General features: G+C 36.4%; 1 protein-coding gene and 1 long non-coding RNA gene across 10 annotated transcripts; both read right to left on the bottom strand.

The window, feature by feature from the left end:
• Positions 1 to 6,554: 6,554 nt before the first annotated feature.
• On the bottom strand, positions 6,555 to 11,263 carry LOC133723747 (uncharacterized). 9 transcript variants are annotated; one of them, XR_009853239.1, is made up of 8 exons: positions 11,079 to 11,263; positions 10,372 to 10,518; positions 10,181 to 10,254; positions 9,483 to 9,737; positions 9,255 to 9,409; positions 9,087 to 9,137; positions 8,735 to 8,835; positions 6,555 to 6,961 (listed from the first exon to the last, which is right to left on the bottom strand). It is a non-coding gene; the product is annotated as an uncharacterized LOC133723747 (long non-coding RNA). The 9 variants fall into 9 exon arrangements; XR_009853236.1 differs by lacking the exon at positions 8,735 to 8,835 and adding an exon at positions 7,442 to 7,619 and having other exon boundaries at positions 10,372 to 10,494; XR_009853242.1 differs by lacking the exon at positions 8,735 to 8,835 and adding an exon at positions 7,442 to 7,619 and having other exon boundaries at positions 6,555 to 6,873; positions 10,372 to 10,494.
• A 4,069-nt stretch (positions 11,264 to 15,332) lies between these two features.
• Positions 15,333 to 17,440, bottom strand: LOC133721522 (exocyst complex component EXO70H1-like). Its single transcript, XM_062148163.1, has one exon. It carries the CDS (start codon positions 17,301 to 17,303, stop codon positions 15,474 to 15,476), a length of 1,830 nt encoding a protein of 609 aa, XP_062004147.1. The 5' UTR covers positions 17,304 to 17,440; the 3' UTR covers positions 15,333 to 15,473.
• Between the last annotated feature and the right edge of the window lie 6,056 nt (positions 17,441 to 23,496).

The following is a 23,496-nucleotide window of genomic DNA, read 5'->3' as shown; positions in this document are numbered from 1 at the left end:
AAGAATGAATGCAGATCAGTTTTGTCCCCTTTGGACCTAGCTCTTGAACTTTTGATAATTTAATATTAAGATACATATTAGAGGTACTCTAATTCCGAAACTTTTGGCATCAATCACATAATTAATTATTCATATTTTCTTTTTACTTATAGATTTTTAAATCCAATACCGAAATTATTAAAAAAATATTTTATTAACATCAATAACAATTCTTAGCTAATTTTTTTTGTCAATTATAATTTTTTTTTTTTTTTACAAAGATGTTAAAATACTTGAAAATAAAATTAGATCCTGTTGCAGAAAACATCGAGTATAAATAGCACATTGGAGTTATTTTAACTGATTTTTTATATTTTAATATTATTAATTTCTTTTCGTGCCCTAGTAAACTAAAATTTCTAGCTCCGCCACTGGTCATTACATTTTTTTTTTTTTTTGATCGGGTTAGTTGTTAGTAACTCACACACCCATGTAGTGGTATCCCAGCGCCAGGACACCTGCACCGACATTGCGGCGAAAGCCTGGCAAAGCCAGACTAATCCACTGCACCGCAGACGCACGAACCCAAAGGGTCCCTCAAATCTGCTGGCCACGGGATGGAGCTGGGATTCGAACGCTAGACTTGGGGGTTCCAGACTAGGCCATTCGACCAACACACCACACCACGTGGTTACTGGTCATTACATTGGTGGTAACCAAACTGCCTTCTTCGCTGAATTAATGGGAGTTATTATTGGGATTGACTATGCTTTTAAGTTTGGTTGGCGCTACATTTGGCTTGAGAGTGAGTGATTCTACTAGTGTTCTTGCATGCATTACCTCTTCTTCCTTCTCTCCAGTATGGCCTCTTCGTATTGCATGGTTAAATTGTTTATCACGCATCCAATCGATGTCCTTTTATTGCTCTCATGTTCTTCGTGAAGGGAATACTGTTGCAAATAGAATGACGAACTTGGGTTTGGCTTCTTCTTCGTTGGTATGGTATGAGGTTCCACCACCTGCTCTCTCTCTCTCTCTCTCTCTTTTTCTTCGAATGGATGACTTGGGTTTTCACTATCAGCATGATAGCTAAAAGTTGGTGGACTTATAGTTCCATTGAAGCAAGGATTTACTGTGGCACCACATGTTTATGGTTAATGAGCTTTATGCTCATCTATTATTTTTTATGGTTATTTGTTACCTTTTTAGAGTAGCAGATGGAATTCAATTTTTCCATCTTCTTTTATTTTTCTACATTGTACTTGGCGGTACATTTTTGTCCCATATTTTTGTAATTTTAGCTTTTTCATTAATAAAATTTTACGATAAGGGAATGGACGGTGGGTTCCCAGAGTGTGGTAGACCCTTCTCCTTTGGAATTGAGGGTGAGACTTGTTCCCTACATCGTCTACCTCCGAAAAACTAATATCGTCTAATCCCTTATCGGTTATAAACAAAAAAAAATTATAAAAAAAAAAACACGAGCTTAATTCATAGGTGGAGTGCTAGAACTGAATTTTCAACACTTACATCTTAAAATCCTAACTGTTTTGAAAAGGCTAGTGTTTCCTTTCAGCCTTTTTTTTTCAACAATCGACACTGTTTTTTTTTTTTTTTTTAAGGTATGGCCAAACAGCCGTCCTTAAGTTTTAATCATTATTAATAAAACCATAGAATACAAGGAGGGACATAGCGCCTAAACTCCGTATGACAATAAGCCTTAAGAGAACCTCACGAAATAATATCAAAAGTCTCTACGTACTAATCGTGTGTATTCTAACTGTTAAAATAAAACTAACCTATTGCAACTCAAATGCAGAACATATATATAAACTAAAACATATTTCTATGTCAGACTAGGATTAGATATAGAGTTCAAGTAATTGACCAGTTTGATTGGTGTTGTCCATTCCTTCTCCAAGATCCATACGATAAGTTCTCTTTGCATTGATGGGAATGTATTTATAGAGAAACGTTTATGTTCTTGCAGGGGAATCAACAAATCTGATAAACCGTTTTATAACTGTTTTGCAGTTTACAGCAGTTCCTTCCATCAAGGAAACTGCTCATAACTTCTCATCTATTCAGACAAGCCCTTATCCTAATCAATGCATAACTTGAATATTTAAATTCAAATCAGATGGCTTTAATCAAGTGTTCATTAATGATTTTACAACTTAATTAAATCACCAATGTTTTATTAAATCCCAATAACTTAGCTCCATTCTCTTTGTCTGCTGCTACTGCAACTCGTGTGCATATCAGCTTTATATATCTAGTTCTATATGATCTTACACTAACACGCACTAATTATCAAGGAGTGCACGACTGACTACTCTATTTACTTTACAATTTTGGCGACATACCTGAAAGATAATGCTCACTTGAAGTCATAATACACCAATACCAGCTTTCCCACTATGTTGCGCCACCAACGAAATAAATTCAGTGACACTTAGTTTAATTCTTCCTGCCACTAAGAAGATGTGATCATTTGACGATGCAAGCCAGACACAATACTTAAGGTGCGCAGACAGGGACAAAGCCCATCTTGTCCTACTAAGAAATGGTAGCAACTTATAAAATAATGAGGTTATTGATTCCAAGTCCAATTTGTTAGGTGATAATTAGATGCAGTCCATCCATTTTTAAAATAAATAAATAAATAAAAACAAATTAAAATCCCCTAATTTTTACATTTGTTACTCCAAATTTTAACTTTTGAATTTGAATTCAATCTACCTAAAGTATCAAAACAACATGTAAAACAATTTCAGGCAAAAAAAAACATATCATACCTAATCTAAAGGTAAATTAACTCATTGACAATGCATTTTGTGTACCTATAATTAAGATAAACGTGATGAACTCCTTTCAAAAAATCTCATAAATATCATACATTTGTTTTAGGCATATTAATGTGCAAAAAGAATCTATAGAGAAGGTAGAATATTACCAATAAAAGAAATACAAGCATGCATCTTTCCTTGAAAAACTCACCCAAAATCTTACCTTTATAGAGAAGGTAGAATATCACCAATAAAAGAAATACAAGCATGCATGCATCTTGCCTTGAAAAACTGACCCAAAATTTTACCGACACAACAATACTTAGAGACATAGTAATAGACTAGTCCATGGTCAAGTTTCAATATTATTCCTAATTAATAGGTAGGGAAAAAGAAACCAACACTACTCTACCTTTTTTTATGATATGCAAAATGGATCTCCATTTCTAGAATATTATCTTTGTAATATGTATGAAAACTTGAAAAGTGCATATATATATATATATATATATATATATATATATATATATATATATATATATATATATATGCGCACAAGGTAACAAAAAAAGAGCAAGGTAGTTTAAACATGGTTCCTAATAAAAAGGTAGGAAAAAAAAAAATCATTGCAGCTTGCCTTTCCCCTTAAGAAAGTATCAAAATTGCAAACATATCTATGCACAAGGTAATGAAAAAAAGCAACTTAGTTTACATTGTTCCTAATCAAAAGGTAAAGAAAAAAAAAACCATTGCAACTTGTCTTTCCCTTAAGATATGAAAAATGCATCCCCCTTTCCAGAATATCTCTCCTTTGTACGATTTATCTTAAGATGCAAAGGTAGATATGCACAATGTAGAATATTACCTCTTTAGATGGATTAAAACCTTCTTATGAATATCCATCTGAAATATCTATTTGATTGTATAATGAAGTTGAACAACATGACAATTCTACATTGAAGGTGTAAAAACAAGAAGAAAGTGATGAGAATAAAGGAGAAGAAAAGAGAGAAGATATAGGGTGTTGAAAAATGATGGTAAGGTATGATCATTTTATTTAAGTTATAATTTTTTTAATGACTATGCATCAATTAAGGATTTTGTTGTGCTGATCGTGACATATTATAATTGGTATGGTTTTTATGAATACCAAATTAATTAGAAAAAAACATTAACTCTCAATTAATTGACTAATAAATTATTGATTGTTTTGAGTAATATTGTTATGGGTAAATTCGGTATGTGAAAAAGTAGAAATTGACTCATCATGCTAATATAGGAAAGTAAGCTGATGTGGATGCCTAGTCATTGGACCACAGTTAACAAAAACTTTCGTCCGGATTATATTCAAAATAGATCATGGTTTTTGGACTTAGGAACCCACCTTGCATAGAATATCAAATCAAGGTTATTCAAAAAAAAAATATATATCAAATCAAGGAGAATAAAGCTATAAATAGCAAGAAATTATGGGCACTTTTTCAGTCATTAAGACCAAATTTGTCAATAGTATATTCTTTCCTGAATGTTATGTTTGTAATAGTATAAATAGGAGGCATCTAGCTCATTGTAAAAGGTCTCCCACCAACACAACACAACTCAATTTTAAATACATCTACAACTTTTCTGCTATCTTTTCTCTCGAGCCTAGTTAATATCTATCGCTTTATTTGCATTCCGCACTTTATTATTCCTGCAATTTACTATTCAGGCCCTTTAAATTTCACGCAATTTATATTTTTCATTGATTTTTCGATATTTAACTTACGCACCTTTACTTTTTGCAACATATATCAAAAAATCAAAAAGAGAAGCAACATCGGTGAAAAGAAAGTCCTTGCAAAAGAGGCAAGAGAACCCAGCGGCCGAGAATGCTTTTTTCCCTCGACCCACAGTCACTTGAAAGAAGTTAGATCACTCACAAATCATATCAAAACCTCGCTCGGGCAATCGGCCACGAGTTGGCACGCCCGCGTAATCTAGAAGGACAATTGGACCTCAAATCCATTAACCTTTCACTTCAGCCGAGACAATTTTGAGGCACAGTCGCACCACTAGCCAAGGGCAGCTTCGACTACCTAGCCCAGCTCTCAATCCTCTCATGCGAGAACACCCACCACAGTACCAACCTACCCTTATAACCTTATTAATCCAGCACCACCCGTCCCCAGACCAAATACCCACCGGATCCGATCCACTTTGATCTGGATTTCTTTCACATGTCGCCTATTGGTTCAAGCATCCAAAACCCTTGTCTCCCTTCCACAGTCAAACGACTGCATAACCAATAAGAAGGCTGTGGACGGCGCTGATCAATCCATCCGTAGCCACCCACCACCGCGCGCCAATTAGATCCAGTCGCTGACTCGCTAACCTGAAATACGGCCTCGTCACTAGCCGCCAGCTCCCTTGCCATCATCTTGAATAGAGCTAGGCTTTAGTGCCGCACCCAAAGCCAATAAGCTAAGAAGGCCTCTAAGATAATCCCATTCGACAACAACATCACTTGGAGACGCCACTGGATGGAGGGCGAAGACTATAGCTTCTGACAAGGAGCGCGTTTTTTTCTTCTAGGGTTTTTTCTATTCAGAGTTTTATTTTTTCAATTATTAGTGAAAAATATGTCATTAGTCTCCCATCGACATTGATTACTTGATGTACAAAATTAATCATAAGTGGTACAACAAATTGAAATTTCATGGTGAATAATTTATTCAGATCATGTATTGATGGCAATTGATGTGATTGAAATTCTTGTGGTGCAATATTGTTATAGTGCAAATTGAAAATATTACAACTTTGAGCGCTCAATCTTCGGCACTCAGCATAATTTAACTTCTCATATCAAAACGTATTTGTATATGAACAATGATTTACTTTAATTACTAACCAATTACAAATGAGAAACGTATTCGTTTTTACAAATCTTGAGAGAGAATTCATTAATTGTAATATTACAGTACATCAAACAACCATAATAATTCATTCTTCATCCAAACACACCCTTAATGTAAAAAACAAAAATTTATTTCTAAAATAACCTATGAGTTGCGTGATTATATTCACGAAAAATAAATAGAAGAAATGAAAAGAGTAACAATATTTTTTCATAAACGAACGATCAATTAGTCAGAATATAAGTGAGCAAACGTTGCTTCTTCTTCCCCAATATCTTTTCTATTTAAGCTGAATGAGTAGTAGTATTGAAGTGATCAAACTTTGCATCGACCTGTATATACCTTAAATGAGATTCGGTTGAAAATTTTGTGAGTGGACACGTGGTCTAGTCTTCCAAACGTTGAATTTTAGGGCTCACCAATATTTATTGACGGAATAATATTCCAAGGAGGTTCTTTTCGTGGCCAATATTTGATGTAAGAATAGAATAATATTCCAAGGAGGTTCTTTTCGTGGCCAATATTTGATGTAAGAATAGAATAATATTCCAAGGAGGTTCTTTTCGTGGCCAATATATGAGTCTCTCACTGGGCCTTCATAGCCATCATCTCCACGAAAAAGCTGAGCTGATATGAAAGGGAACTGAAAAGAATGTTAGGTCACGAGTCTCGTTACAAGTGGGATTGAAATTGCTCGGCAAATAGCAAACCTAGATTGTTTTTTTTTTTTTGGACAATACGGAACAATTTTTCTAAAAAGCCTTGCATGATCCTGACGCGCGCTTCAACAATGTTAATCCAAAAAATTCAGCGGAAGCTTTAGTTTAACAACTAGAAAAGTGGCCCGCGCTTTGCTGCGGGATTTATTGGAAGAGTAATTGTATCTATACATAAGAATATTGTTGATTTGATAACATTATATAGCACAATGTTTGTATGAAGTAATGTTCTAATTGAATCTCCATCTCATTCCGGTGTAACTGTCTTTACATACGTTTTGAGCTCAAGTACACCTTACCAACTTCCATTTGAGGTCAGGCACAATTTTTCCATTACAATAAATGAATTCAAGTGGAGGGTTACAATGTGTCACTGGGCCTATAACTGATTATGTAATATCAATGAGTTGGTGACAAAGTCCAACTGCAAACAGAAGATGATCATACTGGATGTTCTTTGACTTTGTGCAAGGCTAGTACCTCGGATTACTGCACATGTAAATGACTCTAAGGATATTGAGCAAATTACTTCATACAAACATTATCCAGAGCAAATTACTCTTTGCATATGATATTCCTGTAGCAAAATGCAGATGACAAAATTTGTGAAGTTTTCAACCATTCTCAATTAACTGTCTATTGTAGACTTTTAAATTAAAAGTACAGTAAGGTAGCAAATTGAAGAAGAAATTCAGAAGTATGATTGCAAATTCATTGCTGTAGTTGATTTGGTTTTGAAATACGAAGAATATATGTGGTCAAAGATTGGAGAAGTGAAGAGAATGTCTTGGATTGTATAAATATGTGATCAGCTAGTTAGTAGCTTGTCATACTTGCGTTTAATGTCTTAGAACCTATTGCTTAATGTGTTTGGTTGATCGAATGAAAGCTTAGTACAAATTGTGTTCAAAAATGCTACCAAAAAAATAAAAGATGGATTTTAAAATGGAAAAAAGAGAGCGACAAATTTTTGAAGCTCACACCAAATAACATAGTTCATATCCTTGATCAACTACCAAAGGTTGGAATAAACATGCAGAAACGAATAAAAGGGTACCTTAGTGCTACCATAGGCAGTCAGGTTTAACAGTGAGTAAACGAAGGTAAAGAAGTGTATATCAGGGCAAAGAACTGATATAAGCAGTGGAGTAGATGTATTTCATTGGCTACACCTGTTTTATAACTTGATTGTGACTGAAATATTATGGCTAGCTTTGTCAATGTGTTTCACAGATCTGGAGCAAGAAAAAAAAAAGTGTGAAATGAATTTAATTCAATTTTTAGTTATTATGTAAAGCAAATTGAATACTAACATTTTGGGCAGAAAATATTGAAAATAGTTTTCCATCTATGCACAAAGGAATGATAATTTGTGTGACTGTGAAGAACTAAACTTTGATAAATGTTCAAGCTAAAGTAAGGAAGGCAATGTTTTTTTTTGATAAGTAAGGAAGGCAATGTTGGCTATATAAGATATGATTATGTTAGGGCATCTCCAACGGTTGTAGTCAAAAGCCAAAATGGCTTTGGCTTTTCAAGAAGGCATCTCCAACCATTCACTTACCTTAGCCATTTTGACTTATTAGTCAAAAGTGGAGTCATTTTGACGAAACTCGCTGGAACGAAAGCCATTTTGGCTTCAGACGGAAGAGGCTGGGCCCCAGCTGCACATGGTGCTGAGAGAAAGAGAAAGGCAACGCGCAGAGGGAGAGTAAATCCCATAAACGCGGAAAAGGACAAAAAAATGGCCCCCAGCCTTTAACGCGTCTTACACGCGCAGCAAAAGAAGCCGACACTGGGCCCCTCCAGTGACAGAAGCCGTTGGGGCTTCCAACGGTCAGAAAACCAACGGTCGAGATTCAGCTATGATTAATTAGATTTAAAATGAATGGCCGAGATTAATTGGTTCTAAAAATAAAAAAGTAAATATATATTTACTGAATATCTAATCTGATGGTTCAAAAAATGACTTTGGCTTTTGACTACAGATGGTTGGAGATGCAAAAATTGAATGAATAGTGATGACACTAGTGGAGTCAAATTTTGCATATGGCTTTGGCTTTTGACTAAATGGTTGGAGATGCTCTTATATAATGCTCGTGTTGGAGTTAAATTTACTGTTTATCGCATACGTATGTTTGTGCTGTTTGATTCATGGTAATATCAATGGGATAATATTGTGCTGAAAACTCTAGTTTACTGAACCCAGAAAAATGATGCAAGTACTACTCTACAGAAAACAATTGAAATGAAAAAAAAAGAGTTGCAATCTGAAAATTTCTTTTTTAACAAAAACTGAATGAAAGCTATAATTGAATAAAAAGTGGAAGAACGAATATATAGCATTTACCTTGCTAATTGCAAAGTTTGAGGAAAGTTTATCTTTTTGATCGCTGAAATTGATGATATCTCTGTGCTACCTTGCAGTAACTAAAGAGGATTTGTGGAGAACTGAAAATATTGTGCATGATAACTAATTAAAAGTTGATATTATGCATAAATTAAATTTACAGTATTAGTTAAAAGTGAAAATCTAAGGTGATTTCACAGTCGAGAGGCTTATGGTGTATATAAGGATCGATTAAGAGTTTCTATAATCTTGCTAAGCTAGAACTTTAGAGTGAACAACAAATTAATTTTAGGATGAAGCTGGAAAGTTAGAACTATAGGTAAAGAGAATAATATTTGCATTGAAGACATACCTGAATATAATAGTATCGGAAGGTATAAATTTCTTGCTACTTCAGGCAGATCTGAGAGAGAAGGAAAGTCAGCAATATCAATATGTTGGTCACAAAATGCAGTGTGTTCTTATCAAGAGAAAAAGGTAAAGGAACATATTACGGTTCTTCAAAGGGAATTAGACTAACCAATATTAATATTGCAGTGGCTTTAGCAAATGAATGTAGCAGCTAAAAAGTTGTTGTGAATGCAGCTGCTAGATTAATTTGCTGGATTGTGCCAACTTGTGATGGTTGCTTGAGGAATTTGTGCAAGTGCAGCTTCATCAAAGCTGATAGTGGTCCTTGAAAGTCACAATCAGATAAATAGTTCAGCATATATAGGAAAGTCACATCAGGAGATCAAGAATATTTTACCTTAAGCTGTGGACAGTTGGTTTTACTTGATATTCTGGCGTAACTGATTCTTACTATGTGCCACTGTCGAGAACCGATCCATTCAAACCAGTCAGCTAAACTTTGTTGGAACTCATTTATAGCCCTAACTAAATTTTGCTGGCTAGCTTGGATGCATAGGTTTTCGATTGTAGGAGATAGTACTATTGGTGAAAGTAATGATTCGAAGGATTGAACATTTAGTTTTATCCTGACCAAGTGTGAGTCTTTAGTTACCTGCAAAAGTAGGAGCATGTTTAAGATCTATTCGCATTTTTATTAAAAAGAGCATCAAAGGTATCAACATGATAATAGCATGTTCAACTGCTAATATTATCAATTTTATCAGTAGTTATAAAACGTTAGAATCTCTATCAGTAGTGATCAAAGTTGAAACTAATATCAGTTGAAAGATAAGACAACAAAACAGAGAATCAGTTATGAATTGCTCAAACACCAGATTAAGACAGAAGAGAAAGTGGACTAATGATTAGCTGTATGAACTGGTTGCCTGTGCTATTAGACATTTATGTACAATATGAGTTATATGGTAGTTTATCAAATTGAGTATGATAAAGTTCGGATATATCTATGAAATGAAACTAAAAAAAGGACATACTGAATTCAAGGAAATTAGGTTAAACTGTGTTGCTATTCGTTGCACCAAATGAAAAGCTCACCAAGTTTTGATGACAAATGTAATCTTCTAGGGAGAAACTGCGGTTATTCAACACGGAAAGCACTGGATATAATCCTAGAAACAAATGTAGAAAAGCAAACAATTAATAAGAGATCATTTTGTTTTGTTAAGTAAATATAACTGGTGAATCTATTTGTGTAGAAGAAAAAGAAGCAATTGAGAATGAACTACCTATAGCAGGAATGTTACAATTTTATTGGTTGGCTTGATTAGTTTTAATCAAGATTTTCCCCTCTCTCTTCTCCTTCTTTTCTCTCTTTCGCTGTCCTCAAATATGCTGTGAAGCTTCAAAATCTACAGATGTTCCAGATGAATTAGCTGTTAGACAGTGCCAGAACCACTTTTCAATCCGGATGACTAAAACAAAAGCAATGTTCAGATACAGAAGAGAACATTTCAAGATCACAAAGCAAATTCATGAAATCAAGTAAACTACCATCTAATCCAATAGTCCTTAACCAAAACCCCAAATCAGAATTCTTTCAAAAAAACCACAAATTCTTTCATTCTCCGTTTTTCTTGATTACTTCTCTTATCAGAGAACACAAAAACACACCCATAGAGAACATGCAGAGCCTATTCTCTGCAATCCTCTCCCTCTCTTTCACTCTATCAACAACAGAAACACAAAGCTCAACCAAAACGAAAAGAGAGAAAGAAAAGATCGTGTCTATCAGCGCGCTTGAGAAAACAGATTACATGAAACCCAGAAATTTAACTCATCACCAAAACCCAATCTTTCAACCCGAACCGAATTTGACGAACTGTGAATCCAAAGAAAACCCAACAAAGAAACCCTAAATCGAAGAAAAACAGACACTCAATCATGACATGCAGAATTGATAGAGAGGCAGCGTCAACATCATAACTAAAATTACCCGCAAATCGATTGCAGCTGATATTGCCAAAAGTCGTCAGAAGCGGATGCGCAATTCTCAGCACCACTTCCTTCACTATCTCCCTCTCTGTGGAGTGAAGTAGCAAAGACACGATAGCACTGAGAAGCAACCCAGGTGTCGGAGGAAGAAACAACACGCACTGAACAACACCCCAGGTGTCGAAGCAAGAAACAGCACGCAGGGGTAAAATGGAGTTTTCGTTCATTACCGGCTCGGCTCCAGCCGGCACTGTTCATAAGCCGATGAACAGTGCGTTGAGAATTAGTATATAGTAAATTTCATATTTGTCATTGGCATAACCAATCTTTTTTTTTTTTTACATACACACAAGACAAAATATATATACAGAGAGAGGACATCTTTAGTGTGGTTTTTTTAATTTTTAGTATGTAGTTTAATAATTTAAACAATTTATTTTTTAGTTATTATTCTACAAATTAAAATTTAGCCAAATTGAAAAACATTTAACCATTCGATTAGTAGAATGTTCGTTTTAATTTTATTTAACGAATTACATTTGTTTACACAATTTTGTATGATTACAGATTTGGTTGATTTTTTGTAGATATATTTAGGTTTTCATTCTGGCCAACCCTTGCGGCCTTGTGACCTTTCATCTCCGTTGTGCATGGAGAGCCCGCGTGCTCTGCAATAAAACGCATCATTGATTGCCCAAATCCTGCTTTGGTTCTTCAAATTTCATATGCAAGACAAGGTTTCACATATTTTGCTCCGCTCGATGTTGGTAATTAATTATTTGTAGACTGTCAAGAGTTAGCATGGTAGTTATCTCCACATACTAGAAGCCGCAAAACTCTACTCTCCTCTAGGGTTAGGGTTTTTTGCGTCTGTGAGAACTTTTCAACGCAGCATGGCCTATGTTGATGCGATGGCAGCCAGGCTTGCCTCTTCCCTTGCCATTGCGGAAGGGAAACGACATGTGTATCTTCGTCCGTCCAAGGGACTTCGTCAACCGGAAGTGTTTATGCTTGGAAAGCTCCTAACTGCTAGGGAGTATACGCGCCGCTCTTTTCTGGGCATGTTTAGGTCAGCGTGGAGGATCAATGGTGAAATTTTAATTAAAACTCGCAAGCGCACGAATCGTCGTTAGTATAGTGTGCAAATACGAGGTTGTTCCAACTGAGGATTGATAATTAATTTAAATCCTAACCTAATTAATCCAAACACAAAATTCACATAAACAATCAAGCAAAAGAAGATATTGATTTTTGGGTTTTTTTAATAAACAAATAATTTGAGAATTAAAGAAGCAAACAAATAATGATAAAACCTAGGGTTTCTAAATCAACCACTAACAATCCTATTTATGTTTCGATGCAATTAACAGATTCTTTTATTTCTTTTAATGACAATTCTCGTATCTAAGTCCAGGTACGGCACTTAGACCATAGTTTTCCTTAAGTGTATGATTCTCTCCAGGTACGGCAGAGGTCGTATATCCCTAACATGCAGTTTATCCAGGTACGGCATAAATTTAACACATAGGACTCATTACGTTCTAGAGAACAAGAGAATCATGCAAACCATTACATCAGGTACGACAATAATGTAATTCACAACTCTTAATCACAAGAAGCTAATTTGAATTATATTGCAGGTACGCCTCAAATTCATCTTCTAATTACTAGATGTAAAGCCCTAAGGTGATCAATCAAAGAACTTAAACATAAAGCATCAATTCAAATAGTGACTAAGAATTCATCATAAATAAACTATAAATCCATCAATATAACATCAAAGTACATAAACAATCATGATAGGGCATCATCTTAACCCTAGAAAAAGGTTTAGTAAAAGATAACTAAATAAAACATAAAAAGAATGGAAGGGAAAAGATGGGGAAGATGGATAAGTCGTCTCCACTCCTTAGGCGTCTACATTGTGCTCCGAGACTCTCCTCTCATGTAAATTCGTGCTCCCTTATATAGGGAAGATTTCTGCTCATCTTTGGCTTCATGTTTCCTTGTAAAACTTGGGTTTAGATTCCTTTCTTCATTTGGAATGGAAAAATCTTGAAATATCTTCAATAAAAGTAGGAATAAGTTCATCATTGAATACTCATCTGAATTAACTTCCTTGAAACATTAGCATTGATGATCTTATGCCACGGAACTTGAGTTCTCCACGAATGGTTGTAAATTCCCGAGCATATTTTCTGTCTGACATATCTTTACTCAAATAATCATAACTTTCTCCAGAAGTATCGAAAACGAGATCCGTAAAATTCTACAGAAAGTAGACATCTGTAGCTTTCCATGCATATAAGGCTCATTGTCTGATTCGATCTGGTTATTTCCCAGTAAATCGGCGAAGTTGGATGTTCTGCACAGACAGATTCCCAGACTCAGATTGCACATTGCCTTTCGATCCTACTTAGCTCATTTTGGCTTCTTTTCTTCTTTCTATGGAACAAACCTACAAAAACGCTAAACTAACTTAAATAAATCATAAATAAAGAGAACTAAACAAAAATATGAAGATTAAGAGGCATAGAAATATAGGATAATATGAGCACATCAAATGGCACGATGTGTGTTGAAGAAGCTGGGGAGGATGATCGTGTTCTGATATTGTTTTTCAGATCCGGTGGATCGAACTAGGGTTTGGAAGGGAGGCCCTTGGGGATTCAATCGAGCCCCGATTGCTTTAGCGGAATATAATGGTGTGAGCCCGGTGATGTCAGTCCCGCTGCAAAAGTCATCGTATTGGATGACGTTGATGGGGTTTCCTCCTGCCTTTCGATCCGAGCGAATCATGTGTCTCATTGGAAGCACGCTTGGTGAGTTCATGGAGTATGATAGGGTGGCTTTCCGGACCAGGGTGTTGCGGATTTGGGTCGAGATAGATTATACAAGGTCGCTGCTGCTCAAGCGTCGCTTCTGGGTTGAAGATGCCGTTTAGTTCATGGTGCACTTCAAGTACGATAAGATGTTTGGACGGTGTGGAAGATGTGGGCTGGTTATGCACGTCGGGTTACCATGTTCTGGGCCTGAGTTACTGGAGGAAGATGAGGGATCTGTTGGTATGGTGGAGCCGCCTTCTGCTTTGGCGGTGCTACGTGGAGAGCCAGAAACAAGCACCGCGACAACTAGGGTTCAGCCTCATGGTCCAACCTTAGTCTTTAAGGCACAAGTCCCTCGATATACTTCAGAAGCATTTTTGCCACAAACCGTGGTGCAAATGGATCGGGTTCGAAGGCAAATACATATCAGGGATATTGGGGAATCAAGACAAGAGGTGCCACCGATTACTGGGCTGCGTCGTCCTCGTGATGATGACGAGGTAATTATCTCTCCAAAGAAGCTTTGTCTTAGTTTGGCTGTGGGAAAGAAAAAATTGGATGCAGCAACTATGGGGCTTATTGGGGCGACTCCTAGCACTAATGATCAACCAAAGAGAAAACGCGGTCGCCCTGTAGGCAGTCTCAACAAACTGCCATATGGTACTGCGAGAAAGAATAAAACAGTCAAGAAGGATGAGGAGCAGAAGAAAACTCCAAAAAATAGCAAGAAGACCAACCTGTTGCCGAGGTTGTTAGCTGCAAAAGATGGTGCTAATCCTGACCCTAAGGGGAAGGAGTGGCATTGTTTTAGGGTTCTTTCTCAGAAGTCATTCTGGATGCAAGTCTTGTTCTTGAGTAGGGTTTAATCTCTATATGCTTCTCTAAGATGTTTCTAGTTTGTTTTTGTACCACAATTGTGTGCTGGCAAGAATAGGCTAGTTGATTGATTTTGCCTTAGGAAGCGAGGTTATCTTGCTTAGTGTAGGCTTGCTTTCAGCGAGCGTCCCTTAGATTATTAATGAGTTTAGTTTTAGCTTATATAGGTTTCTGGTTTGTTGACCAGCTTGCTTGTGTAAGCTTTGTTAGACCGTGGCCTGCTTTATGGCTTGATTACTATGGTAGTTATCTCCAAAAAAAAAAAAAAAAAAAGCATGGTAGTTATCTCCAAAGATCGTCCGAAATAATTGAACATAACCATGTTCTTTAAGGAGTATATACATGCTCTTCATGAATTCAACAGTTCAACATCAAGACCATGCACTGTTTCAAACTTCTTAATTCACAGATAGGCTAGGCAACCTAGTATTGTTTGAGCGAGCTCATTACAAAGTTAAGCTGGGCTCTTCAGTGTTGAGAAATTCGACTACGTGCTCGTAAAAAAAGAAAAAAAGAAAAAAAGAAAAAAAAGCTGACAATCATTAAGAACAGAGTAAGTCCTCGAACAATATTAACAATCATAATGAATCACTCTACAGTTTTTTCATCGATCTATTTTCAATTTTTCTCTATACATCTGTACCGGCGATTAGATACAAAACTTCGCCGAAAAAACACGAGGATCCGTCATTCCCTTAATACAAGTCCGATAAGTAATGTGCAACATCTTCCGGAGTAAATCTGGCGTACATCGCCACATTTCTCACACTACCAACCGAAACCTTATGTGTATCGTAAAACTCCTTGTAAACCGAGACAAGCTTCTTTGTTACCGACGCCTTGATTTCGTCTCGGAGTTTCGCATCAGCTACCACATTTAACTTCTGTTTCTGAAACGTCTCCTCGAGATTGAAATTGAAGTTGCGGAAAATCAACCTCGCTTCCTGCGAAGACATCTCCGCTGACAAATTTTCAGGCAATGATGAGAGCACAACTCCCCAAGTTAACCGCTCGTAGTTCGCCGCAAACTGTCTCACCTTCGCTTCGTGCTTCGAAATCCACTCCTCGCCGAGAAGGTACTGAAGATTTGAAGTACGGACTTTTGAGATTACGTGTTGGAGATTGTTTGCGAGGAAGAGGTACGATAAGGACACTTCCTTGTACTGTTTGGCTTTGTCATCGAGCCTGCAGACAAGGACAAGGATGAGCCAAACCATACGGAGAGATATAGCCGACACCGACGAGTCTTCAGACTCCGGCAGGGGCAGCTTCGCCGGAGGTGTCCAATCAATGAAAATGTCGGCCAGCACGTTGCTGTAATCGGTGAGGAGAGAGAGGTGACTCATCACGCGGAGAGTCAGAGGATGGACTCCGCCACCGGTGACCGGGGATTTTGACGAGTCTTTCTGAATAGAAGTCTCAAATTCGGAAAGCATTGAGCGAACTGACTCACTGAGTCGGATGAGCGAGTTGAGCGCTTCAGACCGAGCTGTGGCGGTTGACTCAAAACCGAAGATAGATTCTATCTCCGGCCAGTATTCGGAAATTGCGGTGTACATGTCGAGAAGACGGAAGATGATTTCTTCTGGATAGTTCTTCTTGCTCTTCGAGACGAGTACTTGAGGAAGACCGAAGAGAAGAGTGGCGGCTTCTCTGGCTATGTGAGCGAAGCAAGACTCTCTGATGGATTTTGAGACGTCAAAAACGTGATCGCAGAGGATTCGCTCCCCGTAAAAGAGTGTTGTCATAGACACCTTCACCGCATTAAGCCAATTCTGGATTTTGAGCTCGAGAATTTCCCTATCCATCTTATTGATCTGAGAAGAGGAAATTCTCTCCACTCCGAGCTTATACATAGCTTCGTCTATGATTGATTTCCTTATCATATTGTAGATGTGAACGCACTCCTTTGCGTAACCGGAGGAGATCATGCATTCCGCTATGGATTTGAGGTCAGTCATGGCCATGGTAGAAGCCTGTTCCACATTGGAGATGGTATCTCCTGCAAAATCCTTGTCTTCTCCGTCATCGATGTCGTCATCTGATGTGCTGGAAGCGGTGCGGGAAGACCTGGACCGGGACGAAACTGATTCGGGGTCCAAGTGAGCTCGGTTCATAGAAAGAATCTGGTAAAATTCCTTCTGTAACCGCTTCATGGCAATCTGCATGAGGCTCTGGGCGTGAACCAATTTTTCGGAGGTGGGATCGTCTGAGACCAAGAATTGCATGACTCTCTGGAGATCGTTCACGCACTTGATGTATTGTTGAGCTTCCTTTTTGCTCTCGTAGAATAAGGAGGTGTGTCTCCCGAATGCAGAGGATTCAGGGTTCCATTTCATGATCATAACGGCTGCGTTTTCCAACATCTCGTCCACCATCGTCTCCGAAATGTTAGAACCAGCGCTCCTGCTGCGCTGTGGGGTTGGGAATGAAATTGAGCTTCTTGATGGGGAAGAGTGAGATGAAAATGAAAAAGATGGCGCTTTTGGGTGAAAGAAGAGGCTTCTCATTCCTTTTGTAGGCATTTTCAAGCTCAAAGTGATACTCTATGTGATTCAGTTCTCAGTGTCTCAGGTCTGAGATGATGTTTGTTTGTGTTTTGCGTTTAGGATTTTGGGAGTAGTGGGATTTGGGATGTAGTTGGAATGCTGGAACTGGATGTGGGTGGAGGGGTGGTATATATAGAGTGAGATGGAGGAACGACGACGTAGCTTGTGAAAGACCAACGTGGCGGAGTTTGACTTTAAAACTCGCAGGACTTGGGGAGTCATATAAAACGAAGCCATGTAATTGACTGACGCGTTTCATTCATATTGTCATACGACAATTTCATACAATGAGCAAAAGTATTTGTTGTTTTACCTGCAGTAAAAAATGAGTGGACAAAAGCTAATGCTTTTTATAATAAGAGGCTATTGTTTTCAATTGGCTGACCTCATTTATGTTGGAAATTTACTTCGAATCTCATGACTAATATTCCAATATTTCTGGCTTCATTTTTTAATTGCAAGCACTAATAAGATAGGTACGTAAGCGTATGTATCATTTTTAGATGCTTATGAAAGTGTTTGATAATAAGTTCAAGTGAGGAACAAATAAGCCATGACGTCTTCACCTGAACTAAGCGAAAGGAACCCAAGAAGAAAAATACAAATTAATTAGAAATGTATGTTAAGACTAAAACATTCAATCAAAGTGTATGATCGATATGTACTTGATACGCACGTATCATTCCTAAATTTCAGCTTCTCTTTTATTTTTAATTTCATTTCATTTCCATTTTTAAAGCACCGCTTTTACTGGTGAAATGAAATTTAGAAATACATATCGATACTAATATTATTAAGAAAAGAGTAGTCCCATAGACACTAATATTATTACAAATTTATTCATCAATGGTACAGTCTATTAATCGTGAAGCAAATAGTGTGATACGTAGATTGACATATCTTGCTAGTTTTTCTTATTTAGATGAGTATTGGATGAAGAAGAAGCATGTTATTATTCAGGATGTACTCTATGAGGATTCTTACACTAGTACCAGTTATATGTCCCCTTATTGTACACATCCTTCTATTATTAATAATATTCGGCCGTGGGACTAAGCATTCCAGTTAAGTTGGGTTCCAAATCCCTTCAAAAGAAAAAAAAATTGGGTCTCTATAGTCAACTATTAAGGTTTTATGCTGTGTAGTATTGAGGTTATTCGACCTTCTCAAATCCCCACTTTAGAACAAATTGTCTTAGGTGACCAAATCTAGATTTCAGTACGATCAAGATAGTTTTTATAACTACAACGGTTTGTATCATTAATTAAGCTTTGTTAGGTGTTGGTGGACTGTTGGTTCTAGGTGGTTGTGTTGAGCGCCGCCATTGTTCGAGGGTAGTTGTGGCCTGTTTTGGGGTGGTGGCATCGACGTGTTTAGTATGAATTTCGTTTAGCTCCAGATTTGAATAAGTGAATACGAGATTAGAGTTAGAGCATCTCCAATGGAGTATGCAAAATGCTTGGGTCAAATTCAAATTTGAAGGCTGATGTGTGAATTGTTATTTTTGACAAATTTCCACTCCAGTGGATATGTTAAATTTAAAAATTATTTTAATATTTTTCAGAATATTTTATAATAAAAAAAATAAAATAAAAACAGCTCTTCTCTTTCTACTTCTCTTCTTTTCTCTCTTCTTGTTCGTGGTTCAGTTGTCTTCAATCTTGTTCTTCTCTGTTTTTCTTGTTGTTCTTGGAAAACCAAGAAATTAGGAAGAGGGTGTTGTTGGAATTGTGGATCTGTTGCGAAATCTTTAAACTTTATGGACTGCCTGCTTATTTATTGTTCAGTAATTCAGATTTGGGGGCTGGAGTTGGAATTGGAGATCTTCAAGTTCTTCACTCATCGTAGACTCATAGTCATCTATTCTGTTCATCTAGAGGCAAAAGCCAAATCAACACATGCTATGACTATTCCACATATATGAGGGATTTCGTTTTGTGGGAATTGAGACTTGGGTTTAGTTCATTGTGCTTGATCTCAATTGGGTGGGAGGTTTTTAGCTCAGTTTTTGTAGACTTGAGTTCTGGGTTTGAAGATATGATAAATCATTCCATTTGCTGGGGCATTAATATTCCAGTTCAATTGATGGAGATCGATCACCATCGATTGCCTGAGAAGATGCAGCACCAGAAAAATAAAGAGAGAACCTCTGTTTTGGGGGGGGGGGGGGGGGGCGGTAGAAACAAAAAGAGAAATAATGATAAAAAAAGAAAAGACCGGTTGAGTTTGGTCTGTCAAATTTGACAGAAAATTTCAGAATTGTTATCCATGTGGATTTGACTTGTGGGTTGGAAAGGATGTTATCAGTCATTTATTACCGTTCTATTGTCCACCTGGCAAATGACCACTCCGTTGGAGATGGTCTTAGCTTTAAATGTCTTGGTTTGTGTTTCAATTTTCAGTTTTTGTTTTGCAAATGTCATAAAAAAAAATTATATAAAAAAAACAGCCAAGTTTTTAATTTTTAATTTTATTTTATTAGCACCCCCAGCCACCTATCACTCCATGTCAGTGAGATTTAAATATGTGACATCTATAGTACATGTTAGTTGTTTCAAATTTTGAATTTCTCAGTAAGATTTAGTTTCATATTGTATACCTGTGAGGACTAATTTATTTATTTTCGGTGCCGTTGATTTGAACGATTAAATTTTGTGCCCGAGCGGCCGACACTATTTAGTTATATGTGACAACTATTCAAATGTGTCTATCTTGTTATGTTCAAACTAAAGTTAGGTGTATATGCACAAATACTCCTTCTCGAATGCCTGGAAAATCTTGTAACAATTCGTTTTCGTCTTTCAAGTTTCCACATATGTGCAATGTTTTGCCTCCTAAAATGATACGCTTTATATGATGAATAGTGAGATTACGCTTCATAATCACTAGTTAAAAAGTCTTCTACTCTCAACTTAGTTTCCAGCTTATAAAACCATAGTTAATTCCGTTTTGACAAAATCGAAATTAAATTATGGTAGTAAAATATTCCTACATATGCCAAAGTACCTCTTCACATTGACATTGGTATTCTAGTGGCATCGCTTTTTAGACCACGTCCAATCCTGAATGTATATACTACTTGTTTATTACAAGGATTACCCAAGTCGATAATTGAATCATCATAGATTTCCACAAAGCAATGATGGCTCAAAATTTTTTTTTGCAAATAATGATGGCTCAAGATTGAATGTTGTTTTAAACTATCGCCTTCCCATATATGGAATATAATGCACTTTTTTCATACATAGTCCAGTCCTGCTCCATAATTTCCAAACCATAAAAAGAACCTTCTTCTACGAACTTTTTGAACATGCATGTGATGGATTTATGCATCAAGTTGTTGCTTTGATTTTCAATATTATCATGGTCTGGAATAAAAATAATCTACATTATGGCAGCAATTGCATTGGCATATATGTGCCAATATTCGTAATTATAATACATCAATTATTCTCTGTTCTCTGATCAATTACTATATATATACATAGGGTTGAGTTGAGTCTTTGTCTCCAAATCTCCAATAGTGTCGTTTTAGGGTTCAGAGACCACTGCCTAGCCTGCCTAATAAGGTTGGATCATTAGATCACTCACCGTGTTATTTGTGCTTAAGTAATATTTTTTTTCCCATTATTTCCATGTGATTTTTTAGAGCAGAAATAATTCAATTTATATCGTTGTCTCATTTCCAAAATGTACAGATTCTAGACCATCCGGAAAGCAGCAAATTAGATTTGGATTAAAGCATATGGTGTTTTCCAGAGAACGCGTTTGTATAAGCTATTAAGCTTGCATGGGATAATCGATCAGTTAGGGGAGTGGGGATATACTATTACTGATTAATTAAGGATAACAGGACGCGTATATGTTGCCTGTTTTTCTTGAACAGAAAGATAAGAGACAGAAAATTTTAATAGGCATTAGATTGAACACTCGGAGCTACAACCTATTGCATTGTTGTTATCATATCAGTTCAGGAAAAGTGATGATTCTTGTGCAAGTTTGTTTAAAGTTAAGTTGTCCTACAATACTTAATAAACTTACTCTCAATTGTTCTTAGTACTCAAACTTTAATTTGTTGCAGCTCCCTCGTGAAATGCATTTTAGGTATGAATTGTATGACGAAACAAGAGGTTATTTAATTACTTAGGCCTTTTAAATTGATGTTCAAAAGTAAATTGAATATACAACTAATTAAATAAAAAGAAAGAAATCAAGAGACTAGATTCTAATGTTTGTATAAGTTGACGAAGAAATAACAATTCCATTCAGAAAAAAAAAACTTAATTTTTTGCCCACATGATGAAATTTTCAATACTTTATTACTTGATCCATTTAGTTTTTTTTTTTTTTCAAATTTTAGATGAAACTTGGAAGCCAGCTTTCATTTCTCTCAAGGAAAACACCACCACAAACGGTAGAGTTTTCACGTACATGTGAAGCGAAAACAAACTTACGTAAATTTCAAAAGAGCTCGAATGATTGCTAGTTAGGGTTTCACATGTAATCCATGGCATGCATATTTGAAAGTCCATGCTTGCATGTTTAAGGTGGTTGGATTTAGACGTGTGTGGATATAAAGGCATATAAATAGAGAGCCATCGTTATCATCCCCAACCTATATCTCTCTTTACTGCGTGCTGTGGTAGATCAAACACGCCGTTATTAACTAGAGCATCATGATATTCATGATTTCTCAGTCTTCGTGCCAAAATTTTGACCAATCGACTTGGAGTCTTTTTTGGAATATTTTGCCTCACTTTGATTAGTACGTCCCAATTTTCCATACATATATGAACTCAAACCCTAAGATTTCGGCTACTGTCTGATTTTAAATCAACTGAGGACCATTTTTTTTTTTGAGAATGCAACTGAGGACCATTTTGGGTCTTCGTATAAGTAAATTAAGGCTATCACATGCATGTATTTGGCTGTTGAATTTTGATGACCTACGTATCTGCTTAAGTATATAGCCACAGTTGGTCTTGTTTAGACGGCTGCTTAATTATTAAGTTGATGCCATAGTTAATCTGGAAATTTAATTCAACGTCCGTCTTCACACGCGTAATTAAGTCTACGAAGTTTTTGATTAACCTCATCTATTTTGTAGACTTAATATTGCACATAGTCGGGCTCATTCAATTCCCTTTCGAAAAAGCACACTTTGTCACAAAATGAAACAAATGTATTGAATATAGTGTATGTGATATATAATATCTTGACCAACTCGCAAAAGAAACTTGAATTTACTCAATTTTTTTGATCTTGAGAATAGATCTAAAAAATAGATGGTTCGGATTATATAATATCTTGACCAAATAATTAAAGAAATTTGAATTTACTCAATTTTTCACATGATGATCTTGAGAATAGATCTAAAAAATAGATGGTTCGGATTATATAATATCTTGACCAAATGGCTAAAGAAATTTGAAATTACTCAATTTTTCGTAGGATGATCTTGAGAATTTATCTAAAAAATAGATGGTTCGGATTATATAATATCTTGACCAAATGGCTTGTATACTTTTTTTTTCTTTACAAGCTAACTAGTGCACTCATACTAGTTAATTATGAGCATTATACATTATATTTTGTTGAATTTGTAAAGTGCTGCTTATATGTCTAGTTGATAGATTTGCTGCTGTTAGCTAGAGTACACCGTCAGTGTTCAGTCACTTTGTCGATCAGTGTTAAACTAAGGTCATTTGGATACATATACAGAAGAATCTCAGGGAAAGGTTTCCATTTGATGCCATATTTGGTCACCATAATGATTAATTTCACCTCTGCTCCCCTAAGAACACTAGGATGAAATTAATATATAATATCTTTTATATTGTTATGCAAAGTTTATATTTTCGATGTGGAATCTATTCTCTTAGCATTTCTTCATGAATTATAACTCGATCCAAAGTCTATGAAGGGACACCATATAATATCAACAGATCAGATATGCCAACGACGTCATTGTCAAAATTCGTGAGATCGCTGTGATTCTGTGAGGTTGAAATCGCTTAGCTTGTCCCCAGAGAAGTCTTAGGCATGCCCACATTATACATGGCAATGCTTCAATCACTCTACGTGGATGCTGGAAAATAAACATGGCTAGCTAGCTTTGAGAGTTTGAGTGATCAGAAACTCGATTAGTTTCGTTTTCTTAAGATCTTGT

Source organism: Rosa rugosa, chromosome 7 (genome assembly GCF_958449725.1).
Source record: "Rosa rugosa chromosome 7, drRosRugo1.1, whole genome shotgun sequence".
NCBI classification, from domain to species: domain Eukaryota; kingdom Viridiplantae; phylum Streptophyta; class Magnoliopsida; order Rosales; family Rosaceae; genus Rosa; species Rosa rugosa.
Note: the sequence above shows the minus strand (reverse complement) of the source record. Positions and strands in the feature narration are given on the sequence as shown.